General features: G+C 48.9%; 1 protein-coding gene across 1 annotated transcript in view; it reads right to left on the bottom strand.

Moving 5' to 3' along the window:
• Window positions 1-346: 346 nt before the first annotated feature.
• Window positions 347-12,907, bottom strand: part of Ak8 (adenylate kinase 8) — a 66,073-nt gene continuing 53,512 nt past the window's right edge. Inside the window, exons 10-11 of the mRNA XM_029568762.1 lie at window positions 8,152-8,241; window positions 347-581 (exon numbers count right to left, since the gene is read on the bottom strand). Of these exons, the coding sequence (XP_029424622.1) occupies window positions 556-581; window positions 8,152-8,241 (116 nt within the window). The 3' untranslated portion in view covers window positions 347-555. The remainder of the gene's footprint in view (window positions 582-8,151; window positions 8,242-12,907) is intronic.

Below are 12,907 nucleotides of genomic sequence, written 5' to 3'. Positions count from 1 at the left end.
GCCTGAGGTAAACAGAGAGTGGGCCCCTGGTGCACCCCTACCGCCCCCTTGGTTTGGGGAAAGAACCTCAGCATGTATTTTGGGCAAAGCCCGTCAGTACTGACAATCTGATTTTAAATGATACAGATATGGTGGAGAACTTGCTTTTTCTGAGAGTCTGGAATCATTTTGACTCATTTCTCACCCAAGCGAAAGCCCTGGAGCTCCCCGGCAATGAAGGCGACATGATTGAGGCTCGACCCTGCGCGTGGCAGGCAGACTGAACCCCGTGGGCTGTAATGGAGGCAGCTTGCATAAAGAACGCCTCTCCAGAGCCCTGGGGAATAAATTTGTTCTGTCTGCTGCAGCTCGAGTCAGAATGAGTTTGGGAGGTCAGATCTATATATTTCAAAGTCCAGGGCACAGACTAAGCTGCTCACTGGCCCTCTGTCCGTGGTGCTGTCGCCTCGAGCTGGGACCGAGAGATTGAAGATGAGCTGCGATGAGGCCCTGGAGTCCTTTGCCCAGAAAATGTGGCGAGATGGGAGAACAGCAGTTATTAATTTTGTTGCTGATTCAAAAGGAAGAGGTGTTGGCAGCGCCTGTGAGGACCGAGAAAGAACATCACCGCGTCCGTCCGCAGAGGTCACAGCTGGGACAGAGCATCACAGAGCCCGGAGGGGGACACGGGAGGGAGTGGCTCTATGGGGGAAAGATGACACCTGGATCCATCCAGCCAGGCCGATGATGGCGGTAAGAAGGTCTGTGAGGGTGGCAGAGACGCACGGCAGCGGTAGAGCTGAGAGGCTCTGGTGCATACTTAGGTGAGCCAGGAGAGGAGAGGCCCTGAGCCTGCCACACAGGGACACCTGTCAGTGAGGAAGGTCAGGCCAGGAGCAGGAGCACAGGCAAGCAGGTGCTCACAGGTGGCGCAACAGTGTCCCCAGAAGAGTCTCCATTGCCTGGCTTTGAGGGTGCTTAGGACAGGGCTTCTAGGCTGGGTGGCTATGAGGAGGTGACGTCAATCAACTCAGAGAGAACAGGTGTCTCTGGCCCATGGTGGTATCCTTCTGCATTTTATTTTTTATTTCCTTGTATTATTATTATTATTATTATTTTATTATTTTGGTCTTTTTGAGACAGGGGCCCCCTGTAGCCCCAGCTGGCCTGGAACTAGCTATGTAGACCAGGCTGGCCTTGAACTCACAGAGATCCACTTTCCTCTGCCTCCTGAGTGCTGAGACTAAAGGCGTGCACCACCATGCCAGGCTTTACTTGTATTATTTTTGGAGACAGACTTTCATATAGCTTCGGCTGGCCTCAAACTTAAGGTATGTAGCAGAGGATGACCTTGAACTCTTGGTTCTTCTGCCTCTGCCTTTTGAGTGTTGGGGGTTATAGGTGTGTATCACACACTTGACATTCTCTATAATCTTGCCTGCTTGGCTAGCCAAACTCCCTGCACCTTAGAGGCCTTGATTCCCCATGGGAAAAATCAGAATCTGGTGTTTCCACATTCCTAGATTGGAGCCCAGAGCAGAGATGCCAGAATGTGCCTAGGATTCTGAAGAGGAGCATTGGGGCGTGCGCGTGCGGGCGTGCACGCACACACACACACACACACACACACACACACAAAGTAATGGCGTGGCCGTGATCTCCCTCTTCTGTCCTCTAGCATTCCGATGGGGCCTCCTAACCTGAGCAGTGTGAGGAACACTTTTCCATTCATCCAAGTCTCATCCCACACCAGGTCTGGGGGTCCATCTCTATGAGCCACCATCAGGATGTGGTCATTTTGGGGCGGCTTTCCCCAAGCCTGAATGGTTGTGACATCTCTAACTTGCTGGTCCAGACAGATGGTGCCTGCTGCTTCGAGGACTGCCTTCTTAGGAGCTGTCTTAGGTGTGTGTGTGTGTGTGTGTGTGTGTGTGTGTGTGTGTGTCTGTGATAAAACACTAACAAAAGCAACTTAATGGAGAGAGGGTTTATTATGGCTCAGAGTTCATAGTGGGAAAGTCAAGGGGGCAGAAGCTTAAAACAGCTGGTCACGTCCCTCCACAATCAGGAAGCAGTGATGGGTGCTGCCGCTGCTCAGCTCCCTTTCTCTATTTTATATAATCCAGGATCCCTGCCAGGGAGTGTTTCTGCCCACAATTAAGATGGGCTTTCAGACCTCAACTGCCAGGTTGACAATCATCACTGACCAGCACAGGATCAGAATTCAGGGTGGGGTCTGGATGTGGCCGATTGCCATTCCCTAAACATGAACATCAGCACACCCCTGGAATAGGGCACCCCTGAGTCACAGGTGCCCAATGCCCTGATGGCCTCCGTCAGGCCTCCAATAGTAAGACTGTGGTTGGCTGGGCAGTTCCCTGTTCCTTCTGGCCGTCCCTTTAAAACTGAACGGTGGAGACTCACTCAGCAGCCTTCCTGCCCCAGCTGGTGGGAAGAGGCCCCTCTGTCTTGGGCAGTGCTTATACCCCTCCCTCAAGCTTCTCTATAGCCCACTAACGAGGCCCTGGGTGATGTGTGCAAATGTATGCCTTGCTATCCCTGCAAGATCAAGGTTAGCGAGACCGCAGAATCTACTGCTTTGGTCGGGAAGGTATGATATTGGTTGTTGTGTCTTTAATTTTGTAGGGAGAGCGAAAGTATAGTGTTGCACAGACTAAATAAACAGAAAACTGTTGGGGCGCAAGACGCTGAAGAGCTATGCTATCCGGGGAAATGTGCACCTGCTGCTCACAGTCACAAAACCCTAGACCTCAACCAGAGCCACGCTTCTCAGCTGGGACCTACTGAAGGGCCTCCTCAGTCTGTCTGGCTGGATGAAATCACCCTGCAAAGGTGATGTGCTGTGTCTCCACAGGAGGAAATGACAAGCCATTGCTCCCACTTATGCCTCAGACACAGAGTGAGTCAAAGCCTAGCACCCACGATCGGCGAGAAAAGTGAGGCAGAATCCTAGAAGATGTGTGCCTCGGGACCCCATAAAGAAGCAACAGGCAGCATCCCAGGAGAACCTCCAAGATGACCCTCCAGGACACCTGAGGACCGAGGAGAGCTGGGATGAGCCGCCACATTCTTCTCCAACAATTTCAAAACGTGACTTGACAAAGAAAATGGAAACTGCTGTCAGCGCCAGCTGCCAACTCGACACACCTGGGAACAGGGCCCTCAGCTGAGGAGTTTCTTCCATCAGCTTGGTCTGTAGCCACGTCCATGGGGCATTTTCTCAATTGCTAATTGAAAAGAAAGGGAGCTGAACGTGAATCTGGGGGCAAGCCAGCAAACCGCGTTCCCCGGGTCTGCTTCAGATCCTGCCTCCAGGCTCCTGTCTTGAGTTCCTGCCTTGACTATCTTCAGTGGTGGATTGTAACCTGTAAGCCAAATAAACCCTTTCACCCTTGTTGGTTTTGATCATGATGTCTTTGTTTTAATATTTTATTATTTTTATTTTATGTGTATGAGTGTATTGCCTGCAATGTAGGTAAGTGCACCTGTGTTGTGAAATGCCCGAGGAGGTCTGAAGAGGACATCAGATCCCTTGGAACTGGAGTTATGAACCGTTATTAGCTGCCATATGGGTGCTGGGAACCGAACCTGGGTCCCCTCAAGAGCAGCCAGTGCTCTTAACCACTGAGCCATCTCTCCAGCCCCCAGCATTTTTATTCTTTTGAGACAGGGTCTCCCTGCAGTCCCAGCTGACCTGGAACTCGCTATATAGACCAGGCTGGCCTTGAACTCACAGAGCTCAACCTGCTTCTGTCTCCCGAGTGCTGGGACTAAAGGCGTGTGCTCAGCTTGGTCATATGTTTACCACAGCAACAGGAAAGCAAACTAGGATGGAACCTAATGGAAAATCAAACACCTTCTTATGTGAAGAGACGTTGTAAAGCAGTTGAAACAAAACAAACAGGAACAACAACAACAAAAAAAACCCCAAAACCCCAAAAACCTTCTTTCATGGTTGGCATTGGTTGTCGACTTGATACACCTGGGGAGAGGGATCCTCCACTGGGGAATTTCCTCTATCAGATTGGCCTGTGGGCGTGTCCATGAGGCAGTAATGTGGGAGGGCCCAGTCCACTGTGGGTGGTTCTGTGCCCAGGTGGTTCCTGGGCTGTACACGAAAGCAGATTGAGCAGAGGTCAGAGGATCACGCCAGTAAACAGCGTTCCTCTGTGGTCCGCCCTTCGGTTCCTGCCTGAGTTCCTGCCTGAGTTCCATCAAAGATGGACTGTCACTTGGAAGTGTAAGATGCAATAAACCCTTTCCTCCCCAAGTTGGTTTGGATCACAGTGTTTTATCACAGCAAGAGAAAGTATCTAGGACACCGTCATTGAAAAATAGAGCTAAGAGTGTAGGGGCAGTGGTAGAGCATTTGCCTAGTGGGTCCAAGGCCCCATGTTCCATCCCCAGCACTGCAGTAAACAAACAAAAGTTGGGTAAAGAAAAACACAAGCCAATAAGCCACAGCAATCCACAACAGCTGAAATACACCTGATCAATTTCCTTATCAAAATATGTTCAACCTTACCAACCTCACTAGTAATCAAAATGCCACAGTTAAATAGGTTTTTTGTTGTTGCTGGTCTAATAGACTGGAAAAGCTTATTTTTCTGGTAGGGTAGAATAATTTTTCTCCAACCTCCAAAAAGATGTGTATCTACTTGAAGCAGGCAAGCGTTAAGGAACATCTTAGCAACCCAGACTCCACTTGGCCTGGCTTACGCATGTACCCAGCATCCTGCTAAGCATCTTAGGACCTCTCCCTGCATCAGGCTGCACTTACACCTGCTTTAAACAATGTGAATATTTTACTCCCTTTGGAGATCCCTTGCTAATACCCCATTTCTAGTCAAATATATCCTGGTACACAATCTCAGAACACTAGGCAATAGGATGGTCTGGCCTACACTGGTTTTGGGTGCAAACACAGTAAGGGCAAACTGTGTTCTCAAAGAGAACTTTTAGGGTGAATTCTCTATTTACCATCTCAGCCTATGTATAAGTGAGTACACATGTAACTGAAATCAGATGACTATGGGAAGAGACGTGCAGGGAGCAAAGGCTCACATAATACAAACCTATTAGTCAAAACAGAGAACCACCAAAACTATCCCTTCAGAACCCAAAGTCCTCCTTCTCTTGAACCCCATAAAAGGAAACTACCAACGATCAGGCCCTGAATACTTGTTCCTGTGACTGCTGTCAGTCTTGACAGTGTAAGTCTTTCTGATATGCGCTGACTTTGCTTTAAAATAAAGTTGCTTTGCTACTTTTGCAAATCTGTGTGAACAGTCACTTCAATTCTTTGAATACGAGGCCAAGACCACAGAAACACCCAAATCAGACCCCCAACCACTAGCAATATCCTGACCCCTGGTGCCTGTGAGGATTTCACTTATCCAGCATGGCCAAAGGGACTCCACAGATGAGATCAGGTTAGGAGTCTTAAAAAAATTTTTTTTTAATTTACTTATTTTTATTTTACGTGTGTTTTGCTTGCATGTATACAAGTGTACCTGTGCATGCAATGCCCATGGAGGTCCAAAGAGGGCATTGGATCCCCTTGAACTAGAGTTGCAGATAGTTGTTAGCTGTCGTGTGGGTGCTGGGAACTAAACTGAGTCCCCTGCAAGAGCAGCCAGTGCTCTGAACTGCTGAGCCATCTCGCCAATCCCTGGGTTAGGGATCTTGAGATGGAAAATGACTCTGGGTTTGAATTATTTGAGTTTGAGTTCTTAAAAAGGGAGGCAGGAGGGTCAGGGTCAGAGGAGATGTGATAAGGGAAACAGAGAAAGGGGGGAAGGAGAGAGAGGAAAGAGACTATGCTGTTGGCTTTGGAGAGGGAGAGGACGTAACCGTCAAGGAACACAGGTTCAGGTCTCTAGGAATTTGGAGAAGGTAAGGTATATAGTCTTCCCCAGAGTCTGGACGGCCTTTTGATTCAGGATTTCTGACCACCAAGATTATCAGAAAATAAACTTGTGTTGTCTTGTCCCACTAAGTCTGAAACAGCAGCAATAGACAAAAGCCTGCAGCCCAGGACAGCATTCCACATCTACTGTTAATGGGTGTGATCTTTGACCCAATCCATTGCTATATCTGAAGATCATCAGGCATGTTGCAAACCTGTGTCAATGAGCAACTATGCCTTGTCGCATAACTGGAACAGTGTGAACTTGGAAACCACTTAAACATTTACTTTTCTGGAGCTTTATATTTTGGAAAAAAATTCAGATATACAGAGGCACGGCAGGGAGAGCCAAAGGGTTCCTGCACAACCCCCACGGGAGACTTGCTGGCTGCTCACTCTCCCCCCACACACTCAGCTCTCATCTGCTGTCTTTGTGTCTGATCCCCTGGGTGCTTGCTGGTGGGCAGTTAGTTTTTCATGTAGTCAAGGGTAAAGGTCAAAGCCATACCCAGATATGTGCCTCTGGTGTCCTGGTCACTTATTTAATCCCACATATCTGCAGGGTGCTGTCCACCTCCCTCGGTATGGAACTGGGGCTGTGTGGAAGGGAGCAGGGTATGTTTGGGGGCAGACAATCTCCATCTCTACTATTATTTGTATTTGTTATTGTTTTTATTTTGAGACAAGATCTCGTGTAGTTCAGGCTGACCTCACGTAGCTGAAGATGACCTCCTGCCTCCATCTTCCAAGCACTTGTATTTCAGGCGGGCATTACCAGGCCTAGTTCACGCTGGGATTCCACCTAGGGCTTTCATGTATCAAGAGCTCTACTGACTGAGCCACATTCCTAGCCCTGCTGTGGCTTTTTAAAAACTGCCACCTCACCTCCCAGGCCCTGTGTGGGCAGTCCAGCTGATGCTCATCAACCTGGCACACATGGACTCCTAGCTCCACTCTGTTCTTTGAGAAGCCCAGGAGGGTTCGGGGGGGGCACATGGCTGGTGGGGGCAACAATGGAAGGCTTACCAGTCCGCAAAGCTCTGAGGGGCACACTGGGTCTCACGCTGCCAAGAGCCTCCTGCCGCCATCTTGTTTTAGGCACCCTCAGTGACTTGGGAATGGGCTCATTGCTGGCCTGCACACCGTCTCTCACGGAGCCCACCCCACTTCACTTGAACTTCACCCAGGGTACTAGGACGTCTTTTGGAGGCCTTGGCTGGGATGTACCCCAGGAAGTCCTTTCAGTTGGGGGTTGGGGGCAGGTATCCTCATTAACTCATTCTACCCAAAAGGTGACAGGAAACTTGTTTTAGGCACCCTCAGTGACTTGGGAATGGGCTCATTGCTGGCCTGCACACCGTCTCTCACGGAGCCCACCCCACTTCACTTGAACTTCACCCAGGGTACTAGGACGTCTTTTGGAGGCCTTGGCTGGGATGTACCCCAGGAAGTCCTTTCAGTTGGGGTTGGGGGCAGGTATCCTCATTAACTCATTCTACCCAAAAGGTGACAGGAAACAGCCAAGCACACCCCAACAGCAGGATGTCCCCATCAACACACACACTGCTCCCACAATGGCCACTTTGCAGGGGTCTGTTTTCTTCATGAGAAGTGTCCTTTCGCGTCTGAGGTAAAAAAACTGAGCTCATGTGGCTATGCAGAGGCACTACAGGACCTCATGCAAGAGAAGAGGACACCCTTGGGAAGACACACAAGATCTGGCACAGGTCAGGTCCAGCCTGGCTGTGTGGCCTCAGCAGCTCGGAGCCCTCTCTGGGGCTTGTCTGTGACCTCAGGAAGTTGGCCTGAAGGAGCTCAGAAGTAGCCTTTCTGGAGGATCAGATCCAGGAATGTTTTCAGACCATAGATAACACCTGGGGTCTGGATAGACCATCCAGTCCACTTCCCCATCAGGCCCTCCTCTGGCCCACCCTGGCATTTGCAGCAGCTGATAGCTGATACAGGGAGCTCCCCTGAGGACCTGGGTGTTAAGCGTTATCAGTTGTGAAAAGCGAACCTTCTAAACAGGCACTTTATGACCACAGATGTCAAGGCCACCACATCCTCAGACTGACATGGTGTGGGATCAGGTGTGGGCACCATACAGCTTCACAGAGTGACAGACCACAGCCACAGGACTTCCCCAAGCACCCATTTCCCCGGCTGACCTCAAACCCACAGGTGTGCAGAAGGCATTCCCTGGAGCTGCCAAGCTGGGCCAGCTAGCGAGGCGTGTGGCCTACCTGTCATCTGCTTTTCAAAGAAGGGCTGGATGAGCTCCCCGAAGCTTGACTTGGCTGCCACAGCCTCCTTCAACAGCTGCCCACAGAAGACTGAGGGGGAGAAAGCGGAAGGCACCGTTAAATTTTAAATAGAGGGAAGGTTGAGAAAAAAGGAACTCCAGTGTACGCTGCCTGCTGGAGTGGGAAAGGTCACCGAAAAAAAATATAAAAGGCTTCTGTGTGGGGTGGTGGGGGTGTCCACGAGAAAGTAAATATCCAAAAGGAACTCGGACATTAGGAGGGAGGGAGAGGGTGATGCAAAGGAACGCATCCGGTAAAGAAGTATTAAAAATGGACGGCCCAGGAAGACACTAACAAGGCTGTCACTGACAGAGAAGGACCTGCGGGGCCCTGCTATACGCCAAGCTGTAGAACGAACTTGGTGTTCTCCAGGATGCAGTGGAGGAACATGTGGTTGGGAACCCGCTGTGTTCATGTTCACAGTGTTTGGGCACTGGGAGGTTGGGGAGTGTGGTGGAGTCCCAGCCCTTCTAGTAGGCTATGTGTTCCAGAGATGTCTTTATGAAAGACCTAGGGCTATGCCAAACACACTGATTCATAATTAAAGGCTCTGCATTACAGCCACCTGGTGGTGGCCACTTACCAACACCCCCCTGCAAACCACCACCAAACGCAGGACCTCAGCAGCTAGGGCCTTTTCTGTCCTGTCTCATTGGTCTCCAGCCTTGAGTCATGACTGGTACATGGGAAAGGTCGGTCAGCAGATGTTGAATGAATAAACACAGGCTCTCAAGGGCTGGAGATGGCTCAGTGGTTAAGAGCGCTGACGGCTCTTGCAGAAGACCCAGGTTCAGTTCCCAGCACCTACATGGCAGCTAACAACCATCCATAACTCCAGTTTCCGGGGATCCAATGCCTCCTTTTAACCTCCAAGGGCATTATATGAGACGGGTGCACTTACACACATGCAGGTAATATACTCACATACATAAAATAAAAATAATAAATAAAATATTTAAAAACAGGCTCTCAGGGCTGGAGAGATGGCTCAGCGGTTAAGAACACTGACTGCCCTTGCAGAGGACCCGGGTTCAATTCCCAGCACCCACATGACAGCTATGAACCATCCTTTACTCCAGTTCCAGGGGAATCCGACGCCCTCTTCTGACCTCCACGGCATTGCACAACACAGGTGCACTCACATACGTGCAGGCAATACACTCACACACATAAAATAAAAATAATAAAAATATTTTCTAAAAAAACAGGCTCTCAAGCCAGGTGTGGTGGCACATGCCTTTAATCCCAGCACTCGGGAGGCAGAGGCAGACGGATCTCTGTGAGTTCGAGGCCAGCTTGGTCTCCATTAGCAAATCCAGGCCAGCTGCAGCTACAGGGAGACCTTGACTCAAAAAGACCAAAAAACGAAATAAAACAAAACAAAACAAAACAAAAAACAGGCTCTCATTGCCAGCCAAAGCCAGTTTTGTTTTTATTTTTAATTATGTGTCTGTGTGTCTATGTTTGGGTATGTGCACATGAGTACAGATGGCGTCAGATACCCTGGGGCAGGAGATACATATGGGTGCTTGTGAGCTACCTCATGTGGGTGCTAGGAACAGAACTCAGGTCCTCTAAAAGAACAGAGGGCTCTTAGCATCATCCTTCAAGGCCCATTGCAAATGTTGAACTTATAAGGCCATCTGTCATCCCCTCTGATGGGGTTCTTATTTGAATTGGTAAGAGTGACAAAATCATGACAGTAAAGTATCATAAGCACAGCAGATATATATATATATACACACACATATATACATATATGTGTATATATACATATATATACATATATACGTATATATATACACGTATATATAATTTATGTGTGGGTATACATGTATATGTGTATATATCTTGTGTATGTGAGTGCATACCCACATGTGCATGCAAAGGCTAGAAGAGGGTATTGGGTTTCCTCCTCTATCCATCTCCAACTATTCCTTTGAGGCAGTCTCTCCTGAACCAGAGGCTCTTGAGATCTTGGCTAGGCTGGAAGCCAGCAAAGCCCCAGCCATCCTCTGGGCTCTGCCTCCACTGAAGCTGGAGTTACAGGCATGTGTAGGACCCCTGGCATGTTATGTGGGTTTTGGGATCGGAACTTTGCCTCTCATGGTTACATAGCAAATGTTCTTAACCACTGAGCTATTTTTCCAGTCCCAGCCAGAAGGCTTAAGGGTTGTATTGAGTTGCTAGTTGTGAAATCTTGGCTTTATAAGCTTTGGAGTTAAGGACTTTCCTGCCTATACTAAAAAACAAAAATCAACCCTGAGTTGAACATAGTGGCTCACACCTTTAATCCCAGCACTCAGGAGGCAGAGGCAGGCAGATTTCTATGAGTTCAAGGCCAGCCTGGTCTACATGGCAAGTTCCAGGCCAGCTGGGGCTACAGGGAGAGCCTGTCTCAAAAAGACCAAAAAAAAAATCAATCCTGAAAGTAGCTGGAGGGAGAGATACAAATGAAGGTGGTGATGAGATGTCTGTGAAGCACTCTGCTGTTCCCTTTGTCTCCTTGGGTCCTGTCAACCACCTGGTGCTTTTAAGAAGGAAAGAGACTCAAAGAAGTAAAGTAATCCATTCCGGGTCACAGAGCCTGTAAGTGCAGAGCTGGGATCCAACACAGGTCTGGGCAATGCCAAACCCAGTGCTCAGGCCCCAGTTCTGGTCAGGAAGGAATGGCAGGTATCGTGTGTACGTTCCCTTACAGAAAGCCAGAAAACCAAACAAAAGTTATTTTCACACCAGACAACAGGCAGCACAGGACTGTGGTTCTTGTCACCTGGATTTCTATGTTTATTTATTTATGTGTGTGTGTGTATGTGTGTGTGCAGGCATGCATGCCACAACGTGCATATGGCATGTGGAGGTCAGAGGACAGCCTGCAGGAGTTGGGTCTCTCCTACCACTATGTGAGTTCTAGAGCTCAAACTCCAGGTCTCCTGGGGATTGAACCCAGGTCCTCATGCTTGCACGACAAACACTTTACCAACTAAGCTAGCTCCCCAGCTCAAGATTCAAAGTTTTTTTTTTTTAACTTATTATTTTGGGCCGGGCGTGGTGGCGCATGCCTTTAGTACCAGCACTTGGGAGGCAGAGGCAGGTGGATCTTTGTGAGTTCAGGTCCAGCCTGGTCTACATAGTGAGTTCAGGTCAGCTGGGGCTACAGGGAGACCCTGTCTCAAAAAGACACACACACACAAAAAAAACATTATTTTATGTGCGTGTGCATACATGGTGTACAGGCGTGCACATGACACACATGTAAGTTGAAGGACAACTCTCAGGAGTTGGTTTTCTCCTGCCATCTAGTGGGATCTGGAGCTAGAACCCAGGTTAACCTACCCACTGAGCCATCTTACTGGCCCCAAACTCAAAGCTCTTACTGCAGAAGCTCAAAACCCACTTTCAACAGGAATACCAACGTCCAGCTCATAAGTGAAAATCACTGGACACAGACAAAATGGAAACTTTGAAAGGAGAGGAAATGGGTCGTGGAATCTGATCAGAGATGACGGACATTGTCAGAATCAGCACACAAGGCTTCAAGGCAGTAGCTATAAGTGCATTTTTAAACTTTAAAGGAAAAGATAGTTAAAATGAATAAACAGATAGGTACCACCAGCAGACAAGCGGAAACCAGAAACACAGGGCCAGACAGAATGGCAAGTACAACAGTTTAAATGAGAAGCCGTCACTCTAACCAGTGGGTCTGAAGGTAAGAAAGCAGGAACAGAAGGTTCTAACCTTAACAATGGGCGGTGAGACCAGGCTGGGAGGGGCCATAAACACACATACACATCGCCAGAGTCCAGCAAACAGAGAGGGAGGAGGGGGCATAAAAACACCCTGGAAAACAGCTGCAGAAGAATTTCAGATTTGGGGGACAAATACGCATCCAAGAATCGGTGCGATCCAGGCAGAATAAACACAAAGTTGATTTTCCATGTTGTAGTCAAAATGCTAAAAGTCAAAGCGAAAGAGAAAACACTAAAAGCAGCCAGAGGGGAGAAAAGAGGCCTCTGTCGGCAGAATGACAACGACAAAAATAATCTCCGAGTTCCCATCAGACAAAACGCAAGCCATGAAACAACGGAGTGGCACCTTCAAAGCACCGAAAGAGAAAGCCCCCAAGTCTGTCAGCATAGATTTCTATATACAGCCAAACAGCCTTCAGAAATGAAGGCAAAAAAATGGTATTTTCAGACATGCGAAAACTGACTTTGTCACTGGCAGACCTGAGGAACAGACATGGTAAAGGAAGTTCTGTAGGCTGAGAGGAAATGATGCCAGGTGGAAACCAGCCTGAAGGAAGGAACTGAGACTGGAGATATTCGCTTCGTGGAACAGTCTCCTCCCCACCGAATCCCTTGATGTCTTCAAAAGACAGCAAGTAGAAACCAAAACAAAAAACAAAACCGGGGCTGGAGGGACGGCTCAGCAGTTAAGAGCACTGACCGCTCTTGCAGAGGATCCAAGTCCCACCCCAGCGTCCAGTTCTAGGGAGTGGAATCCAATGCCCTCTTCTGGCCTCCCTGAGCACTACATACACCCTGGTGGTTTGAGACAGGGTCTCCCTGTAGTCCCAGCTGGCCTGGAACTCATTGTGTAGACCAGACTGGCCTCAATCTCCCTGAGATCTGCCTGCCTCTGCCTCCTAGGGGCTAGGATTAAAGACGTGCGCCACTACACCTGCCCTAAAATA

The sequence above is a fragment of the Nannospalax galili genome, unplaced genomic scaffold, assembly GCF_000622305.1.
Source record: "Nannospalax galili isolate Female #2095 unplaced genomic scaffold, S.galili_v1.0 scaffold300, whole genome shotgun sequence".
NCBI lineage: Eukaryota > Metazoa > Chordata > Mammalia > Rodentia > Spalacidae > Nannospalax > Nannospalax galili.
This window is presented reverse-complemented; position numbering and strand designations above follow the sequence as displayed.